Consider the following 19,187-nt stretch of genomic DNA (forward strand, 5'->3'; position numbering starts at 1 on the left):
GAGAACGTATATGCAGATATAAAACATGTACCCACCTCTTTGTCTGTGCATATAAAGCATTTTTTTAGTGCTAGGAAGGTCAGTTCACTACTCCCCGCTTCTTTTGATTTCTAGATCTCTAGATGACTGAAAAAATAATATTTGGACATTTAACAGACTTAATGTCCCAAATGATTACAAGGCACAAAATAAGGCTTTGGGATCTTGTTTCTTTGTACATAAAACTCTCAAGCCTTATTTTGTGCTTTTTCATCATTTAGGACAATTAGTCTGCTCAGTAACCAAATAAAACCAATTTCCCTGTTTCTTTTTTTTTTTTTAATATATTTGGCAACAGAGATGATTTGACAAAATCTCTGTCATTCAAAAACTACTAAAAGTGATGCGGTATTACCAAACATCAATTCAGTGGGTCTTTCCAAAAAAAAAAAAAAAAAAAAAAATCACTGCTCATTTTCCTTCCTGGAGCTTCACACCCCCTGCTGGAGACAAAGCAGTAATGCAAAAGGGAGGTACACTGGTTTGACTATGAGAACTGTCTGTAACGATGAAAATGGCTTTAATGATGGTTTTTCTTTGACTCCAGGGTCGTCTCACATTGTGACCCCCACCAGCCTCCTGGAGGACATCAAGGCCCTGAGCAAAGGCCCCATGGAGACTTTCACTATCGATGAGAGGAGCAATGCCTGAGGAACCTGCCTCCCCCCCCGACTAACACCTCCCTAAACCCCAACGCATGTCCTCATCTCATATCATTCAGCACAGTGCACTCAACTTTCAGGATGCAATGGAAAACCGAAGGGAATTCAGCTCATAGTCATCTCTTTTGTTTTAATACTCTTTTCAGCGATGGTGCACGTTTGCTGCAGGGCAGTTCACTTTCATTTCAGTCGGGTCAGGAAGCAGTATTTGTCTTCTTGGAAAACTTTGGCATAACAACATTGTCATTTACATCTTTTAAAGACACACGGAGCAACAAGTGTGATAACAGCAGCCGATGAATTGCAGTTTCTGTTTTCATATTATTCATTCACATTCATATATTAAAAGTGAAGTGTCCCACCCTGCAGATAATCTTTGACCTACTAGGAGCATTTTATTTTATCATTATGTATAACCTGCCTATCCGTGTTTGTATTAAGTCCTCACAAATGCGAATGTTACAAGTTGGAAGACCTCTGAGAAATGTTTGGAGACAGAATGGGTGCGGGAAAGTCGCGCTAAACTAATGTATATATTGTATGTAAGCACTGAACCCCCGCTACGCCATTTTCACTTTTTTCTGTGATTACTGTTTATATATACTTTCCACATTATGTAATTTTGAAGAGTGTTTTTAACATAGAGTATTTACTTTTTTGTTCTTGAATTGAACAACTGACAAATAAATGAATGAAGTGGTTTAGTTTGGTCTGTTTCAGAATCACTGATGTGATGTGATCTCTTTTAATCCTGAATATTTTCCATGTTTGTAGAATGGGATCAGGGTAAAAATAATGTCAGAGAAGCCACAAATTCAGATACACTGGACTGTTTTAGCTTTTTTCTTTGCACAAAGACATTAACCACGATCAGAACAATGTAAGGAACATTATTTTGATAGCCAGACACCCTGGATCAACTTTGGTGTCTCATCTCAAAATGACTTCAGTCAAACCTGAAACTCCATATTCACACCAAATGTGGCAGATAAATGAGCAACTGAGAAGTGAGGCCTGTCGGCTGATATGGTTGTCTAGGTGTTTGCGTGTGAGCAAGCATATGTGTTGGCTTAGGTTTAAAGTTTGTTGAAAGAATGATGGTAAAATCAAATTGACCCATCAGAACAACGGTAACTCGATATTCTCCACCAGCAAAAACTCAACCAAGCCCCTTAATGAATAAATGGAGGAGAAGGCCAAAAGGGTTCAATAGACAAGGCAACAAGAGCAGCCGGTGTAAGAACAGGAGATATTATGATCGCTCCCTGGAACAGAGGTGTCCAGTGAACAAGCTGTGCTCCAACCTGATGCACACACAATGGGTGAGCCTCCTCTCACCAAGGATATTAGAGGTTTCTGTAACGTTATATCTCAAATATGCCCTACTTTCCCCACTCTTTTAATAGCTGCAAAGCATTCTTTTAGCTTGTGCATTGTTGGCTGCCTACTGAAAAGACTGTACACACAATATAGAAAGGAAACAAATTTTCATTTTGAATTTTAAAAGGATATAATGAGGCATTGGGCTTTTGAATGGAAGGAACAGCTACAGTACGTTGATTCACGTGTTGTGATGTCAAAAACGACTCTGTCAGATTGACATGGTAAAGCAAACTAATTTTCATTTTAGAGTTTGTTTTGACTATTGGTGATATAACTCACTTGCAAAGACAGGAAGTGAGAAATCTATACGAGACTTGATTTCACTTGAGAAAACAATTGGTTGAGCGATAGTTGAATAAAATCCAGAGCTGAGGTTCTGCAGGGATTTGAATGGGAATAGAAGAGCCTAATGGAGGAGGCTTAAAATATGATTTTATTTATCACAATACAATCTGATTGTTATGGTGCTGACCCAGTCTAATTGCATAAATGCATTTAAAACAAATATTGCAATGCGTGTGAAAGTGTCTGTGCATTCAGCTTTTTAAAAGAAAGATAGTGGACTTAAGTGGTAGCTCAACAACTATTCTGTGAAGCAAGGCTACTAAATATTTAATCAGCTTTTCTTAGTGGCTTTAGAGGACATGGAGACAAATTTCTATCATGTGATTAAGTGCGAGACGGGAAAACCAGCAGGTGCTCACAGGTACGAGGCAGCAAGCTTCAGGTACATGTGAGGTCCTTTTGAAGCCAAAGAAAACCTTGTCAATAGCTGTCAAGAGATGTATTTCCAGTCATTCTGCCAATTTCCTGCTCTGTGTGAGTCAAGTCCACCCATGGGGTCATTTTTTTTTGTTGTTGGTGTCAATTCATCGTGAGAGCTGACCGATGAATCACTGCTCATGGGCCGAGTCACAGACAATGGTTTGGCTTTGTTTTGGTGGCACCAAAAATCAGGAAATGGATCTTCCCACATTGTGAGATGCTTTAGTGTTATTTCAGATTTCTGGAAAATCCATTCATGACTGACATCAGGCACATAGCTCCCAACTCCTAATCCTGATGCTGGGAAAAAATGACCCAATAGGAAGTATCCCCTTACTTGCACAGCTTAATATTAAGATAGCGTTTCTTTTTTGATTTCCCCTGATGCTGCGATAACCAGCAGGACAGGTGATCAGTGGTATCTTGTGATGAGGCTTTTTATTATTATTAATAGAGTAAATATGGTTTGTGGCTTGTGTGGGACAGAATATTAAAAAAATAATAATAAAATTCATTAGATTATAAATTAAATTAACATTCAAGTCCCATGATGCTTTTTCAAGGCCATAAAAGCAGCCACTTCTCTCTCTTCAGGGTGCTTGAAAGCTTTGGTATCTATTTTATTATTAGCCACACAACTTCCATGTTCAATTTCTTGTTGGCCTTGCTTGTCAGTAGGACTCTGGTTGGGGTATCTGAGGGGGAAGAGTTGTTTGAGGAGCAATATGCAATAGCCATAAATGTCTATACGGCTGTCAAAATGCTACCTGTGATGCTGTTTGATCTCAGGTAAGTGGCAGTCCACTAATCCCTGTTGCCCCGCACCGTCGCCCTGCACCTCACCTCCACAGAGCACAGCCAAGATATGTTTACACTAAGTGCAGCAGTGTCATTTACAGGGAAAGTGTCAGGTGACATATGAACACACACACACACGCACACACACACACACACACACACACTTGTGCAGTCCTGCTCCATTGGTCCTAAATAGAGGTGCACTTATGCTCAACAAGGATAATCCTGCTCACTTACAATGCCCTACTCTCCACTTTCAGTCCTATTTATATTTAATTAATGATCTTAGATTGCCTTCCAGCTGAAGTCAAGGCCAGGGCTTTGAATGGTACACCCCTAAATAGTCACAAATTTCTCCATGGACCCCATTTGATAAGGTTTGTCCCGTGCACCCATATGTACATGAATTAATGTTTTTGCTGATTTAGTGTTGAACTGTATGACTGCTTACACTGTAAGCTCCATGGGCAGATCTGTGACTACTGTGTATCACTGACTGCAAAATCTATAAACTCTATATCTGCATCTGAGGAAGTAAAATTTGTGATTGAACAACCAAGGCAGTTCTCTCTCTCTCTCAAGAAGTCAGTACATATAAGCTACCAGACATATAAATACATTATATACAGTACAGGCCAAAAGTTTGGACACACCTTCTCATTCAATGCGTTTTCTTTATTTTCATGACTATTTACATTGTAGATTCTAACTGAAGGAATCAAAACTATGAATGAACACATGTGGAGTTATGTACTTAACAAAAAAAGGTGAAATAACTGAAAACATGTTTTATATTCTAGTTTCTTCAAAATAGCCACCATTTGCTCTGATTACTGCTTTGCACACTCTTGGCATTCTCTCGATGAGCTTCAAGAGGTAGTCACCTGAAATGGTTTTCACTTCACAGGTGTGCCTTATCAGGGTTAATTAGTGGAATTTCTTGCTTTATCAATGGGGTTGGGACCATCAGTTGTGTTGTGCAGAAGTCAGGTTACTACACAGCCGACAGCCCTATTGGACAACTGTTAAAATTCATATTATGGCAAGAACCAATCAGCTAACTAAAGAAAAACGAGTGGCCATCATTACTTTAAGAAATGAAGGTCAGTCAGTCCGAAAAATTGCAAAAACTTTAAATGTGTCCCCAAGTGGAGTCACAAAAACCATCAAGCGCTACAACGAAACTGGCACACATGAGGACCGACCCAGGAAAGGAAGACCAAGAGTCACCTCTGCTTCTGAGGACAAGTTCATCCGAGTCACCAGCCTCAGAAATCGCAAGTTAACAGCAGCTCAGATCAGAGACCAGATAAATGCCACACAGAGTTCTAGCAGCAGACCCATCTCTAGAACAACTGTTAAGAGGAGACTGCGCCAATCAGGCCTTCATGGTCAAATAGCTGCTAGGAAACCACTGCTAAGGAGAGGCAACAAGCAGAAGAGATTTGTTTGGGCCAAGAAACACAAGGAATGGACATTAGACCAGTGGAAATCTGTGCTTTGGTCTGATGAGTCCAAATTTGAGATCTTTGGTTCCAACCGCCGTGTCTTTGTGAGACGCAGAAAAGGTGAACGGATGGATTCCACATGCCTGGTTCCCACTGTGAAGCATGGAGGAGGAGGTGTGATGGTGTGGGGGTGTTTTGCTGGTGACACTGTTGGGGATTTATTCAAAATTGAAGGCACACTGAACCAGCATGGCTACCACAGCATCCTGCAGCGACATGCCATCCCATCCGGTTTGCGTTTAGTTGGACGATCATTTATTTTTCAACAGGACAATGAGCCCAAACACACCTCCAGGCTGTGTAAGGGCTATTTGACCAAGAAGGAGAGTGATGGAGTGCTGCGGCAGATGACCTGGCCTCCACAGTCACCGGACCTGAACCCAGTCGAGATGGTTTGGGGTGAGCTGGACCGCAGAGTGAAGGCAAAGGGGCCAACAAGTGCTAAACACCTCTGGGAACTCCTTCAAGACTGTTGGAAAACCATTTCAGGTGACTACCTCTTGAAGCTCATCGAGAGAATGCCAAGAGTGTGCAAAGCAGTAATCAGAGCAAAGGGTGGCTATTTTGAAGACACTAGAATATAAAACATGTTTTCAGTTATTTCACCTTTTTTTGCTAAGTACACACACACACACACACACACACACACACACACTGTCTCTCTCTCTCTCTCACACACACACACACACATACACTATCTCTCTCAGATACACATTCTCTCTCTCTCTCTCTCTCTCTCTCTCTCTCTCTCTCTCTCTCTCTCTCTCTCTCTCTCTCTCTCTCTGTCGTTGCCTAGGAGTGCAAGAAACTTTTCCTCTGAGATTCACCCTGTTTAAACAGACACGGCTTGCAGCTATTACAGCCGAAGTTTTATTGCTTTGAAACGACAAAAAAAAATCCTTTAACTTAGCAATACAAAATACGCTTACAACTCGTTCGTTCAACACAACAATGAAACAGATAACAACAGAATAACGCCTAACAATAATAATGCTCGTTCTTCAGCGCATGCGTGATAGCGCTCCTCTGCTGCGCCCGCACTTGATTCCACCGTTGTCATGACAACCAGCACTGACAGGAGAGTAAAGATAAACTGAAAAGTTAGCTTACTCTCCGACAGCTCCGGGTTTCTTCCCCCCAAAACCACTGCCATTCGTGCGTTTATTTTGTGTACCAGTAGTGATAGATGTAGTCACTCGTAGGGAGGACACGCCTCGGTTAAAATGCTGTCGACCTGTCCAGGTGTTGCGGCAGGTGGGCGGCCGGGGGAAGGCAAACTCCACCGCGGCTACACAGGAGCTCATCTCGGGCAAGAGAAGCGGCAAGGCCTCGGCGTGCAGGAGTGGCCCGACGGGTCCAGATATGAGGGAGACTTTGTCAGTGGTTTGAAACACGGCAAAGGAAAATACACCTGGGCAAACGGAGAGGTAAAGAGAAACGAGCAAGAATAGAGCCAGACAGCGCAATGAGTGTTGTAAGTTAGCTTTATTAGCATCATTTTCTACGCTCAGATCAGTTCAGCTGTGTTTTTGGCAACTTTCCCCTCTGCAGAAACACACACACAAGAAAGTTTCTAGGCTAGTTTGCTATGTCTGTGTGAAAACAATTGCATACAATACTAAACTAATAAGCTACTAAAGCATATATCAAACTAATCAAATCAAGTTTTTAGTTTATTTGTCATCCTATCCTATGCGAGATAAAGCGCCGCTGACTTTCTCCCCCCTCTGTTTCTGTTTCTCTGTGTATCATTTAGTACTACAAGGGCTCCTTCTATAAAGACTACAGGCATGGTGAAGGAGTGCACTGCTGGCCCACAGGACACAAGTTCACAGGCAAGTTCTACCTCAACAGGAAAGAGGGATACGGACTGCAGCTGCTCCCCGATGGGACCATGTTTCAGGTAAACTAGATGGATGGATGTCTATGGATATTCTCATATTCTCATTTGGATGGATGGACAGATGGATGGTCGGACAAATACATCACTGGTGGTCTAAAAGGCAGCTTATGTGTTGAATGGCAGTGATGATCCAGTCACTGAACTTGTATCTTCCCCTCTCTAGGGTCTGTATCATGCTGATCAGAGGTTTGGTCCTGGTGTGGTTAGTTACCCAGATGGACGTCAGGATGTGGGTCTGTGGCACAGGGAGCGTCTGCTGAGGCTCTGCACCTCCATAGAATGGGGGTTTAGCCTGAACAACTTCCCTGAATACGCTGCCTATATGGATTCAGCTGCAATCATCAGAGACCCCCTGACTCAGGTACATGCTGAGCAACGTAGGCCGAGCTACTACTTCCAACCAAGAATAAGCTTTTTAAAGTATTCATTTGTACCTGGTTTCACAGTGGAGAGCTTTATTGTGCTGTAGACTACAGTGAAAAGATATTAAGTTCCTTTTACTCAGCTAAGAATACATCTTGTATAAAACACTGCTGACCAAAAGGCATTACGGGATAACATTAACAAAATACAAAATGTTCTGGGAAGTAAAGTCTGAATCACTTGAAACTTTCAGGACCCCTTATAACCGTTTAGATATATAGTGTTTAGTAAATCAACCACAAGCTGAGTTACAACTAGCCATACACAACTTTACCTTCAGCCACGTCTGGACACTGTTGGCATGTTCCAGACACATTAATGTGGTTTCTAGTTCTGACAGAAGCAAGGTGATATAAAATAGTACATATTTGAATTGCTAGAAAACAAAAATACATCAAGATTGTGTTTTCGATATGACTGAGGGTGATCTGAGTCAGATATTGGCACATTTGTCAAGGATCCTTAATCCTTTTGTCCTCCTTTTCTCTCCTCTCCTCTTCAGACAGAATATATTCCACAGTCTCAGGTGAGCTTCCTCTATCATTATCAATTACATGAATTTATCAAGTTTACTCATAACAAATCATAGGGACATGCTACAGGCTGTTTTTAGCAGTCAGTTATAGCATGGAGGACCAAAATAGCCACTTTTCAGTAGTTTTCTGAGGTTAATTAGCTCAGTAATCTAACTCATGATATTCGTACAAAACACCCCTGGCAGGGCTTATCCTTTGCTACATTCTCCTTACAACAGAAAAAATTACAAAACATCCTCAACATGACTAAAAAGAGCTTAACAGTAATGTTTTATATCCTTTTACATGTTGTTCTGTTTTCACAGATAGATCCAATCATTCACTCATTCAATCAGCCAAAAGGCAGTTAATGTATCACTTAATCAACCCCCCTCAGGTGGAAACAGACCCCCTGCTGAGCCCCTACAGAGATCTGCAGTCAGACGAGGGTTTTATCCTCCCTCCTGACATGGAGATTTACTCCACAGACGGCGACCACCTGCCGCTGCCCCCCGGCCGAAGAAAAGAGCTGGATCAGCACTTCCACGGCGAGCTGTGGGAGCCCAACTCTAGTCTGTACCAAGGCTATGACCGAGACCCACTGTCCACCCTGCCCCTGCTGCCCCGCATGCAGGCTCACATACACACACACAGGTCAGACACACAGACAGAGATGTGCTGTATGCACACAAATGCAGCTTGTTGTTACAGAGTTCCCTACGAGTGGGAAAATCTGGAAAAGTCATTTAATTCATAATTTGTGTTTCCCAGGCATGGAAAAGTTGTGAAAATTTGCATGTCATAAATTTTGATTCTAAAATGAATAATAGTGGAATAATTTTTATGTATCAGTAATAATGAAACATTTAATTTCATGTTATGAGTGAAAATGGTCAAAGTGTTGATGTAAGATGCCAAAAGTTCATGCAAGATAGCATTATTTTCATAATCTTCAAGACTAACAGTCATTATCATAGGCAGAGTAACAGGATAATGACGATCAAGAGGGAACCACACTTTAATTTCATTATTCAACCTGTTGTATAATGACAAATAAACTTCCTTGTATCCTTGTATCCTTGTATTATAATGTTATCCATACTCATGCACCCTTAAATATTACGTATCTTAATAGGTTTGGAAATGTCATGGACAGTATGTAATCCTCTTTTCAAGTGTTTTGATGTCAAGTGAGTTGTTGTGGATTCAGCTATGCCTTGAAACAAAAATAACTCAAACACTTCCCTAACTAATTAAGTCCCCAGTGATAGTGCAGCTGAGGCCAGAGGGAGGTCTGGAACATTCAAATCAATTAGTAAACAAAAAAGAAACAAATTGCTTCACACAGACACCGACAAATATTGGCCATGAAAAGTGCATTAGAGTTGTGAAATAGCTACAGACATGTTATGGCATCCAATTACTAAAAATATGTCCAGTCCCTGTAAGACATGGACCCAGACAGACAGGGAGGCATACCAACTTGACTCATGTCACACAATTAAAAATAATGAGATTTCATGTAGCTCATGAAATTGTTGCAATAAAATTGTCTGTCTGTGAGTTTGTGTGCATGAATAAGCTCTCCTACAGTCAGACCTTCGTGCCTCAATTGTATGTGCTAAGGTGTATGTTTTTAATGTATGTGTGTGATTGTATCTCCATGTAAATATGCTGTCTGAGTGTGTGTGTCTCCTCTCTCAGACTGCAGGCACTCAGTGTGGGCTGGGACGTGGCTGCGGTTCTGTCCCTGAGCAGGGACGGCTTTGGGACTAAAGGCCCATTAGAAATCAGCTCGGAGCTGCTGATCCAGCAGGCCTCCCTGGGGGAGCGGCAGGCCGTCTCCCAGAGCCTCCGCACCGGCTTGGTCCACCCTGATGTAGCAGACACACGGGGACACACTGCCCTCATCGCTGCCACAGTAATACATTTCAGCCATTCACTTGTTCTATTTATATATTCATTCATTTACTCTTTAAGTTTTTCTTTCAGCATTATTTGTTAACAATTAAATATATTTTAGACCCACAAAGTCCCAACAGTTGACCACAAGTTCTTGCCTCATATGTAGTTTAACATAAAGACATGAGAGCAAAAGATAATCATAACTAATATTTCATGTGCGTACCTTTAAGAGAGCGACTTAAAATTTAAAACTGTCACCACTACACCAACCTCCATGATTTATTCAGATGTTTTTTTTGATGTTGACTAACATTTATCATTCCATCTGCCTCTGTTTTTATACTTTTATGTCTATCTTGTGTCTTTACCTCCACATGTCGGTCTCCCTGTCCTCCTGACTGTTATTTCTGTCTGTCAGGTTAACTGCCACAATGATGTAATACACCTGTTGCTGGACAGGGGTGCCGATATTGACAAGTTGAATTGTGAAGGCATGTCCGCCCTGGCTGTGTGTCTTGTCCTCTACTACCCTATCCAGTCTCTGCACACCACTGTAGCCGAGGAGATCCAACTTGAACCACTACCCGAAACACTGGTAGGACTTCTACTTAATGCAGACCCTCTGCACATAAGTGGTCTTACAACCTGCCCTCTAAGTCCTGCCCTCTAAATCAGAAGTTAAACCTACCTCTAGAAATTTACTTCACACATAAAATATTTCTGTACAGGCTGAGTATTTTAAATGAATCAAGTTTATATATAGGCCATATTTTAAAGAATATTTTGCACACTCTTTTGGAGTGTGGAGCAAGGCTAGTAGTGGTACAGATGTGATTCTATAGGATATAAATGCTTCTTCAATGCATCTTCAAGTATATTATATGCCTTTTATACAAAAATTACACACACACTTTCTTCTAAGCAGTATATATGCATAATAAAATTTAATAAATCTAAATCTAAAACTTGCCTTTGTACAATGGCAACACCTGATTCAGTCATGATTTTTCTGCCCTTCACCTTGTAATGTGTTGTCAGCCTTTGAAAGCTCAGTCAACATGTGGCAGCAGTCCTGATATCAGCGCAGTGGACTTCAGTACAGACACAACCAGGGCTAACAGCAGACCTCAGAGCAGTGACACAGCCCTGAGCAACCAGACCAACCAGACTCCCTTCTCTGACCAGTAGGGATGTAGCTGTTGTTACCTCTGTCACATAATGTCAATGTCCTGCAGAAACACAGCATCTTCTAATTTGCTGTAATATTTGCTGTAATATTCAGCTGGCATCTCTCACACTTGAACTGATGACATGAACTGCTTTTTAAATGCCAAATATGAATGGCTACGAGCCTGCCAATACAATCTCAATATATGGTTTAAGGTTTTAGGACATTGTTCATCACTTAAATATTTGTGTTTAATGTATTAAAAAACGTGAGAAATTGAGTTTTTAATTGTAAGAAAGAAATTTGGAAAGATTTAGCACTTACTACAGTAGAATATTTCACCAGTAATGAATGGTGTTTCTAAAACATGTCTAGATATGTGGAGTTTATGTATCAACTTAAGTGTATCTTATCAGGACAACAGAAGAACTCACAGAACAGATTGCAAGCCACAGAAGCATGGTGTCTGATGACAGCGACCATGGCTTCTCCACTGACCTCCACAGTGATCTGCTGGATCGACCAGAGACCTCTGCAGACTCTCAATGTGGAGAGGAGGATGAGAGAGATGAGGAAGATGGTGAACAGGAGGAAGGGGAGGAAAAGGAGGCAGAGAGAGAGGGAAAAGTGGATCGACCAGAGACCTCTGCAGACTCTCAACGTGGAGAGGAGGATGAGAGAGATGAGGAAGATGGTGAACTGGAGGAAGGAGAGGAAAAGGAGCCAGAGAGAGGGGGAAAAGTGCAAGAGATGGAGGAAATCGAGCAGGAGAGAGAAGTTAAGACAGGAAAGGTGGAGACTGAAATTGAGCTTGGTGAAGGTAAAGAGACTGAAGCAGCAGAAGAGGATGTAGATAAGACAGAGGATATAGAGAGAGTGGAGGGAGGAGGCGAGGAGCGTTTCATTCAGGTGTTTGACGGTGACATCCCACTGGGCAGTGTGCCGTGGAAGGAGGGTGGAGCTAAAGCAGCAGGAACCCCTCAGGTATAGAGCACAGAAGTCCCCGTGTCATACATGGTTTGACTAACATGCAGCTCTTTGAAGACACTCTGCTGTCTGCTCATCTGCCTGTCTGTATGTCTGATAGCACCAGCATACACCGGAGGAAGGTAGCCTCACTCCAAGCTTTGACTCTAACCACTCCGTGGAAAGCTTCCACATCCTGGTCACAGAGGAAGCGATGCAGCGCTCGGCAGAAGGACTGAGTCGCACAGGGATTCCCCAACACACCGACACACAGGAGACTGTCTGCAAAATGGCTGCCATGAAAATTGAGTGAGTGCCCTGCCTTGTCCCACCCAGTCCAACTCGGTCTTGTCCTCTGTTCTGCTGTTTTCTGTACTCTCCTGTTCTGCTCCATTTTGCTCTGCTCAGATCTGATCTAAGACATTTCTTAGGTATATATTGGTTTTGTCATTGTGTCCACCTGTGTGTGTATTTGCATGTATGTAGGCACCGTGCTCGTTGGAACACTCTGAAGCTGTTGTTGGATCGTGGAGCAGACCCGAATGCATCCAGGGTCCCCATGCCTGTCCTGTTTCTCGCAGTCAAGGCCGCTGACACTGAAGCCGTTCGAAGATTGGTTCTGTGTGGAGCTCGCACCGACATCCCCCTCCCACCTGAGGTAACAAACAACTCCCCCAAAACCTTCTGTGCACCCTGACCCAAGAAAGCACAGTAAGGGGTGTGGAGCTAGTGAAGCTAGTTATTATTTCCACAAAGGAACATGTGTTCATAAAGAGTTTTGTCAAAAGTCAAATGCCCAGGTTGTCTGCAGTGCCCAGTGCCTCATCACAAACATATAGGCCATATTTCTCAGCTCAGCCCATACATCAGCATGTCAAACAGATAGCAAGGCTGTGGATAGTTAAAATAAACGTTATATGACCTTACATTCTTTAGGTTTCATTAATGAGACAGAGAGCTGCAGTTATTTGAAGCCAAAAGAGTCGCTGTCTGTTCAACACCTTAACCGTAGTGTGCTGCTGAATTATTACTGTAAATCACACACACACATACACAGACTTTTTAATGGACTTTAAATGCATCGTCCACAAGCACTTAAATCAGCTTGGGAATAAAGTAATTTTAGTTGCCTTATTTTTGTTACGGACTAGTACACCTGTCTTTCTTGCACAAACTCCTCTCCACTGGTCGTAAATCCATTGGTTTTGTGTGTTTTCCTGCAGAAGAAAGGCCTGTACCCCCTGCACATAGCTGCAGGGTTGCCTGGTCCAGCTGGTCCCAGAATCACAGAGCTCCTGCTGCATGCTCTCAGCGACCCCGACACACAGGCAAACGACCAGGACGAGATCTATGAACAGGATAAGGTGTGTGTGCTCTTGTCTTTTTGTTGTCTTCATTGTCTATTTCCTGTCTGTTGAGTCCTTATTAGTTAGTACCATTGCAATACCTGGGCTGTTAGGAAAATGTTTTAGTATTGTGGCAACACCTCTGCCACTCTCTACAGATTGCAGCAGAGATGCAAGTAATGCGGGGCAACAACAAGAGAGCGGCCCCGAAATCCCAGGGCCCCACTACCACGTTCAGCTTGCCCTCCAGCAAAGCCCCTGTGGAGGGGGGCAGGACAGCCCTGCACGTGGCCTGCCAGAGGGACAGTGACTACATTGTGAGTACACACATACACACAAGCCCATATATCCATACATACTATCCCCCTGTGAAACGTGATATAAAGTGACTGTTCAAATGGACAGAATATTGCACACACCATAACATTTTTTATTATTGGTTGTACTTAAACTGTGTCACAGAATGCCAAAGAATGCAGGTTAACTGTGTACATTGTACAAAATTATTTTCTTTTCTTTGAAATTACTAAATCTAAAACGAATACTTTGGCTGAAAATATGTATTACATATCTCTAAAATGGGATGAATGGTCTGGATTGAAATCCAAAGAACTGAGAAACATCTTTTACCTTCTGATTGACAACAGTGTGCTATTTTTTTCAAAGCTGTGAAGCATGTATGTAAAGCAGCATGCAATGTTTCAATTCAAGCAAAAAAAAAAAAAAAAAAATGTAGAGGTTTTCACATAACACAGTGGGATCTATTTAACTGACTGCCCTGCTTGTGTGTCTGCATGTTGGGACTGCAGCATGCCAGTGAGGTGGTAGCCCTCCTGCTGTCTCACGGAGCCAGCACAGACCTCCTCTGGAGTGGACACTCTCCGCTTTCTCTGGCTATTGCTAGTGGCAATGACCTGGTAATACACACACACACACACACACACACATTTTTGTATTTCTGTCTTTGTGAGGACATTATATTGACTTCTAGTCATTATTTACAACCTTCTACAGCCTTTCCCCAATCTCAATCATAACCCACGCATGTCTTACCCAAACCTTTACTCTAAACTTAACCTAGACCTCATTCTAACCTTAACCCTAATGTCAACTACACACATACAAAAAAAATTTCTGTCTTGGATATCCCTACTTAGGCTGTAAAGGAGCTGTTAAAAGGAGGTGCAGACCCCAACCTCCCCCTGAGCCGCGGGGTAGGCAGCGCCCTCTGTGCCCTCGCCAACATCAACTACCACTCAGGTGGACATCCACACAACAAAACTAAGCTGGTACAGGCGCACGGACACACACACACACACACACACACACACACACACACATATGCACAAACAAAAAACCATATACTTTATGTGAATGAAAATGTATTATGGGTCCCAAGTGTATAATGTGGTGGGGAAATTTACGGTCACTAAACACACATTCAGAACATGAAACACCTACTATCATTTCTCTACCAACAACACAACTGATCCTAGGTTTTTGGTACCTGCAGCTGAATTCAGTTTAAATCAAATAACCTCTATTTAAATGAGGAAAAAATGGAGACCAATACTGTCCTTTGTCAGGTGCCTTTGGGCAAGATAATATTTGGCTCGCAGCTGTACTATAATTCAGTAGCAAAAAAGTCGGTGGGTGTTTCAGCACAAGTCAAGTAATACTGTATGTCAAAACTGTAAAGTCATAAATGTGTCATTCTGTGTGTGTGTGTGTGTGTGTGTTTTCTGCAGTTGGATATGTTAGTTAAGGCTGGTGCCGACATGCTGATGCCAGTTATGGTGGGGGAGGTTCTTGGCACCGTGGTTGATTACGCTCACTATGCCTTCAAACAGGTAACATACAGACATACTGTGTATAAAGGACACACATACATAAATATATCAGTGCACATGCAATGGGCATGCACATGCATCTATCAAGATACATACAGACAATTTTGTAAGGTAATTCCAACTTGTTTAGACATCTAAAGAGAATTTAGAGAAACCTGAAATCACCCACAGTTTGAGTGCAACTTTTGTACTTCAGCGTGAGGTCATAAGTATAAAATGCATAAATGAAGGCCTATATACATAAACCTACATGCGTAATCATAGCCACACTTATACACAAATATACTACATGAACATCTGCATGAACACAAGCATATACATGGAGAAACATAGAAAATGTTTCAAGACATTTAATCATTATATTTTTCACGTCTGTTTTATCTTTCTGTCCATCCAGGACTCACGTATTGCCAACACTCCCTTCCACGCTCTGAGCATGCGGGAAAGGGAAATATTCAATGCACGGCGTCGGCTGCTGAGCATGATGGGAGATCTGCTGAGGCAGGCTGCTGTCCAAAGGGAGAGAGAGAGGCTAGAGAAACAGCAGCACCTGGAACCGCACAGTCAGTACTGTCTGAGTTCGTGTGAGACATCGTACTGTGGGTGTCCTGTGTGTGGGAGAGAGCATGTCATTTTACTGTTTGTCAGAGTGTGTGTTGAAGAAAGTGACATAATCTGGCTCTTGTTTGTGTTTGTTTGTGAATATGGGTATAAAACATAATGACACAGGTCCATGAGTGTGGTTTTGTCGCTGTGTGTTCACAACAGGTACCAGCAGTTCAGGCAGCTTTGTGTATACGGGGGCAGGAGCCATTCCTCCAAAGGATGGGATCCCCGGCTCTAAAACCCTACCACATGTGACAGAAACACAAAGGTACATAATACAGACATGTATACACATGCACGCACACTGTACATTATATATATGTATGTATGGATGTATACGTACTGTATGTGCACAAATACACCTGTAGACAAACTTAAACAATTAAATGTCCCTCTTTACTTTTTGTTTTATTATTTGTTGCACTTGTAACTTGTGCACTTGTGAGTGCAGGATTTACAAATCCAAACTGTTGCCCTTATTCTAAGCCGTTCTGGCTGAGAGATTCAGCTGTATAGCAATAAGCCAAATGTGTTTTGTTTTCATTATCAGCTTTAACACAGCTGGATATCATGTCATATCATCATTTTTGGGCCTTCATATGTTCAGTTTTTATGTTTTTAAATTAGTCTTATATTAATTCCAGTACCATTAAAAGGTCTTTATAAGTCTTATTTTTGGCTTCCCAAGAGAAATAAAGTTAGCTTTCTTTTTCAGTCGTTCTCCCAAAACAGTTTGCTTTAGTTACTTGGAGTTCAGGAGATTCAATTTGACTTCCAAATTAAATGCATCCTAATAAAGTAATTTCAAAAACAGCAAGGCCAAAAGCTTTAAGGAAGAATAGTGTTCCTAAAAATAAAGCCTCTGATTTAGATTTTATACATTAAATACCATTATCACATCTTTTTTGAAACCACAAGTATTTTTGCTATTATTGATATTTAAAACCACAATGGACTTCTTTCTATGAGATTCAGTTACACTGAAGGCTGAAACATAATCCGTTTCAGATGTATTGTGGGTGTAATGCCTCTTTAATAGCTTGTTTACTTTTGTGTGTGTGTGTGTGTGTGTGTGTGTGTGTGTGCCTGTGTGAGACTTTCCCAGAAGGCCATTGTTTAAGTACTGCTATCAGTGTGGTCGCTCTGTGTCTGTGGTGCTGACAGCCTGCAGCCGCTGCCACCAGGTGTATTACTGCTCCACGGCCTGCAAGCTGCAGGCATGGGAGGAGCGGCACAAGGACGAGTGCATTCGCGTGTCAGGTGGGAAACACAAGCTCCCTAACCAGCACTAAAAGCCCAACAAACCCAAACAACATCAGCTCCCAACCAGCGGTGGACAAAGTGCACAACCCCATTATTGAGTCAAAGTATAGATACTCCTAGTCAAACATTGCTCCACTACAAGTGAAAGTTGCTGAGTCACACTGTTTTACTTGAGCTTAAGTACTGGAGTATTTGCTTTTAAAAATACTTAAGCATTCAAAAGTACATTTTCGCAACAAAAGGATCATAGCAGCTGACTTCAAAGTTATGATTAAAAGTAACGAGTAACGACAGCCTTCATAGAAACATTGTGGAGTCCAAAGTCTTTGTCTTTGAAATGCAGTAGAGTAAAGGCAATGAGTTAAAAAAAAAACAACAACAACAACTTTAGGACAGTTTTCAAGTAAAAGTACTTCATTACTGTCCACCACTGCCCCCAAACAACCAACAGAAACATCACCCCAAAAGCTATTATTAAAGGGACTCTGTGCAATAACTTCTTGATGGTGTTTTCAATTTATGATATGTACTGTCTCTGTGAGGTCTTAGATGCTGCAGAAAACCACTGCTGAGACAGAAAATTTATTATATCTCGCCACCATGGTACACAGTGACATTGTGGTGTCACAGTGGCATCTTGGTTTGTTTGTGTGTGCATGTGTGTGTGTATGTAGGCACATTCACATGAGCCAAATAAGAACAAAACATGGTAGACACTTCATACTCATGTTGCAGGATCCCCTTATAGAGTACATGTTCTGGTTAGATTTTGGAGTGTGTTCCTACCTAAATCTTATATGTATATCTTATATTTGCCATAAACAATGGACACATTGCTTTCTCTTCAGCAAGGGAACCTGGCACCCAACTGAGTGCCAGGTTGAAATCTCAAAGAACCCCCAGGCCCTTGAGCACGGCACGGAGAAGCACGGCACAAAAGATCTCCGAATGGCACGGCACGGCACAGAAGGTCTCGGAAAGCCATCCCAACCTGAAGGAAACCTACAGTTCTAACTGACTGATTCTTATAAACCACGACTTCACATGTCTAGGAACTTCTTAACTACAACAACCACCGATTGCCTTAATTAATTGCATGGATACTGTTAATTTAATTAAAAATAAAAAGGGTCAAAATTCTGATACAACTTCAAATCAAAATAACTACAGCTCTAGCCTCTCAGGCCAGACGTGTTTGCTCTCATTTAGGGTTCTTTCTGAGAAATAACGTCTGGAAACGTTTACATTGATCAGCGGTTGTGGATTCAGGCGATACAACTGGATCCATTGGCTTTCCTTCTGAAACCCGCCTGCCTGAAAAATGTCTTGTTCATGCATTCATTACATGCAGCTGAAGTAGAACCAAATAAGTTCTGAGTAAGAATAACACAAATGTGATGTAGCTGGCAAACGAAGAGAACAACTGGTACTGATTTTACTGTCTATTGCTGACTTTAATATCCCAAATTTAGTCAGGATGATTTGAGATTTACAACTGTGGACTTCTGTTTCACACTATAGACATTGATCATCCCATCATTCTTTCCACATCCTGAAAACACCCTTCATTTATAAGTTGGTACTTCTGCTGTCACCTGTCTGCCCACTCTCTTTTCGACTGGTCGTGTAATAATATCGTTCCTGATCTGGTGAGAGGGCTTTAATAAAGCTCCACAGTTATTGTGATGGGCCAGTGTGTCACCTAAGGTCAAGTGCCTTGTAGAATTTTTTAACAGGTTTTGTCCAACTGAATGTTTTTAACCAAAATCATGTTTTTATACTGTAAATAGTCAGTTTTGTACTGGAAGGTTGCACTTGGTTTGGAGGATCAACAGTTTCTTGCATGTTAAAATTTTTGTACTTTGTAGCTCAAATATGATGTATCACATTTGTTGCACTGTGTAAACAGGAAGCTGACTATATTAAAAACTGCAAACTGCACACAGGTGGAAGTAACTAATTACATTTACACATGGTACTGTACTTGAGCTTATTGATGATCTGGGAATTTCCTTCGGGATGAATAAAGTATCTATCTATCTATCTATTGTGTATTTTTAAAGTCAGTAATTTTACTTTTTACTACA

The 19,187-nt window shown here is 41.7% G+C and overlaps 2 protein-coding genes across 4 annotated transcripts in view; both read left to right on the top strand.

Moving 5' to 3' along the window:
* The window catches only part of stxbp3 (syntaxin binding protein 3), a 16,365-nt gene extending 14,962 nt beyond the window's left edge, over positions 1 to 1,403 (top strand). The window contains exon 19 of the mRNA XM_030049933.1: positions 587 to 1,403. Coding sequence (XP_029905793.1) covers positions 587 to 690 — 104 coding nt within the window. The 3' untranslated portion in view covers positions 691 to 1,403. The remainder of the gene's footprint in view (positions 1 to 586) is intronic.
* A 4,897-nt stretch (positions 1,404 to 6,300) lies between these two features.
* ankmy1 (ankyrin repeat and MYND domain containing 1) lies at positions 6,301 to 19,083 on the top strand. 3 transcript variants are annotated; one of them, XM_030049795.1, is made up of 20 exons: positions 6,301 to 6,582; positions 6,912 to 7,058; positions 7,222 to 7,419; positions 7,984 to 8,007; positions 8,394 to 8,650; positions 9,701 to 9,917; positions 10,320 to 10,496; positions 10,940 to 11,085; positions 11,486 to 12,053; positions 12,157 to 12,344; positions 12,522 to 12,693; positions 13,259 to 13,399; positions 13,540 to 13,698; positions 14,191 to 14,298; positions 14,539 to 14,670; positions 15,130 to 15,231; positions 15,629 to 15,794; positions 16,000 to 16,105; positions 16,943 to 17,097; positions 17,949 to 19,083. In XM_030049795.1, the coding sequence occupies exons 1-20, from the start codon at positions 6,379 to 6,381 to the stop codon at positions 18,116 to 18,118; spliced, it is 3,537 nt and encodes a 1,178-aa protein (XP_029905655.1). In that variant the 5' UTR covers positions 6,301 to 6,378; the 3' UTR covers positions 18,119 to 19,083. The 3 variants fall into 3 exon arrangements, with proteins under 3 accessions (XP_029905655.1, XP_029905656.1, XP_029905657.1); XM_030049797.1 differs by lacking the exon at positions 6,301 to 6,582 and adding an exon at positions 6,603 to 6,629; XM_030049796.1 differs by lacking the exon at positions 7,984 to 8,007.
* The last annotated feature ends 104 nt before the right edge of the window (positions 19,084 to 19,187 follow it).

This window comes from Myripristis murdjan, chromosome 4 (assembly GCF_902150065.1).
Source record: "Myripristis murdjan chromosome 4, fMyrMur1.1, whole genome shotgun sequence".
Lineage (NCBI taxonomy): Eukaryota > Metazoa > Chordata > Actinopteri > Holocentriformes > Holocentridae > Myripristis > Myripristis murdjan.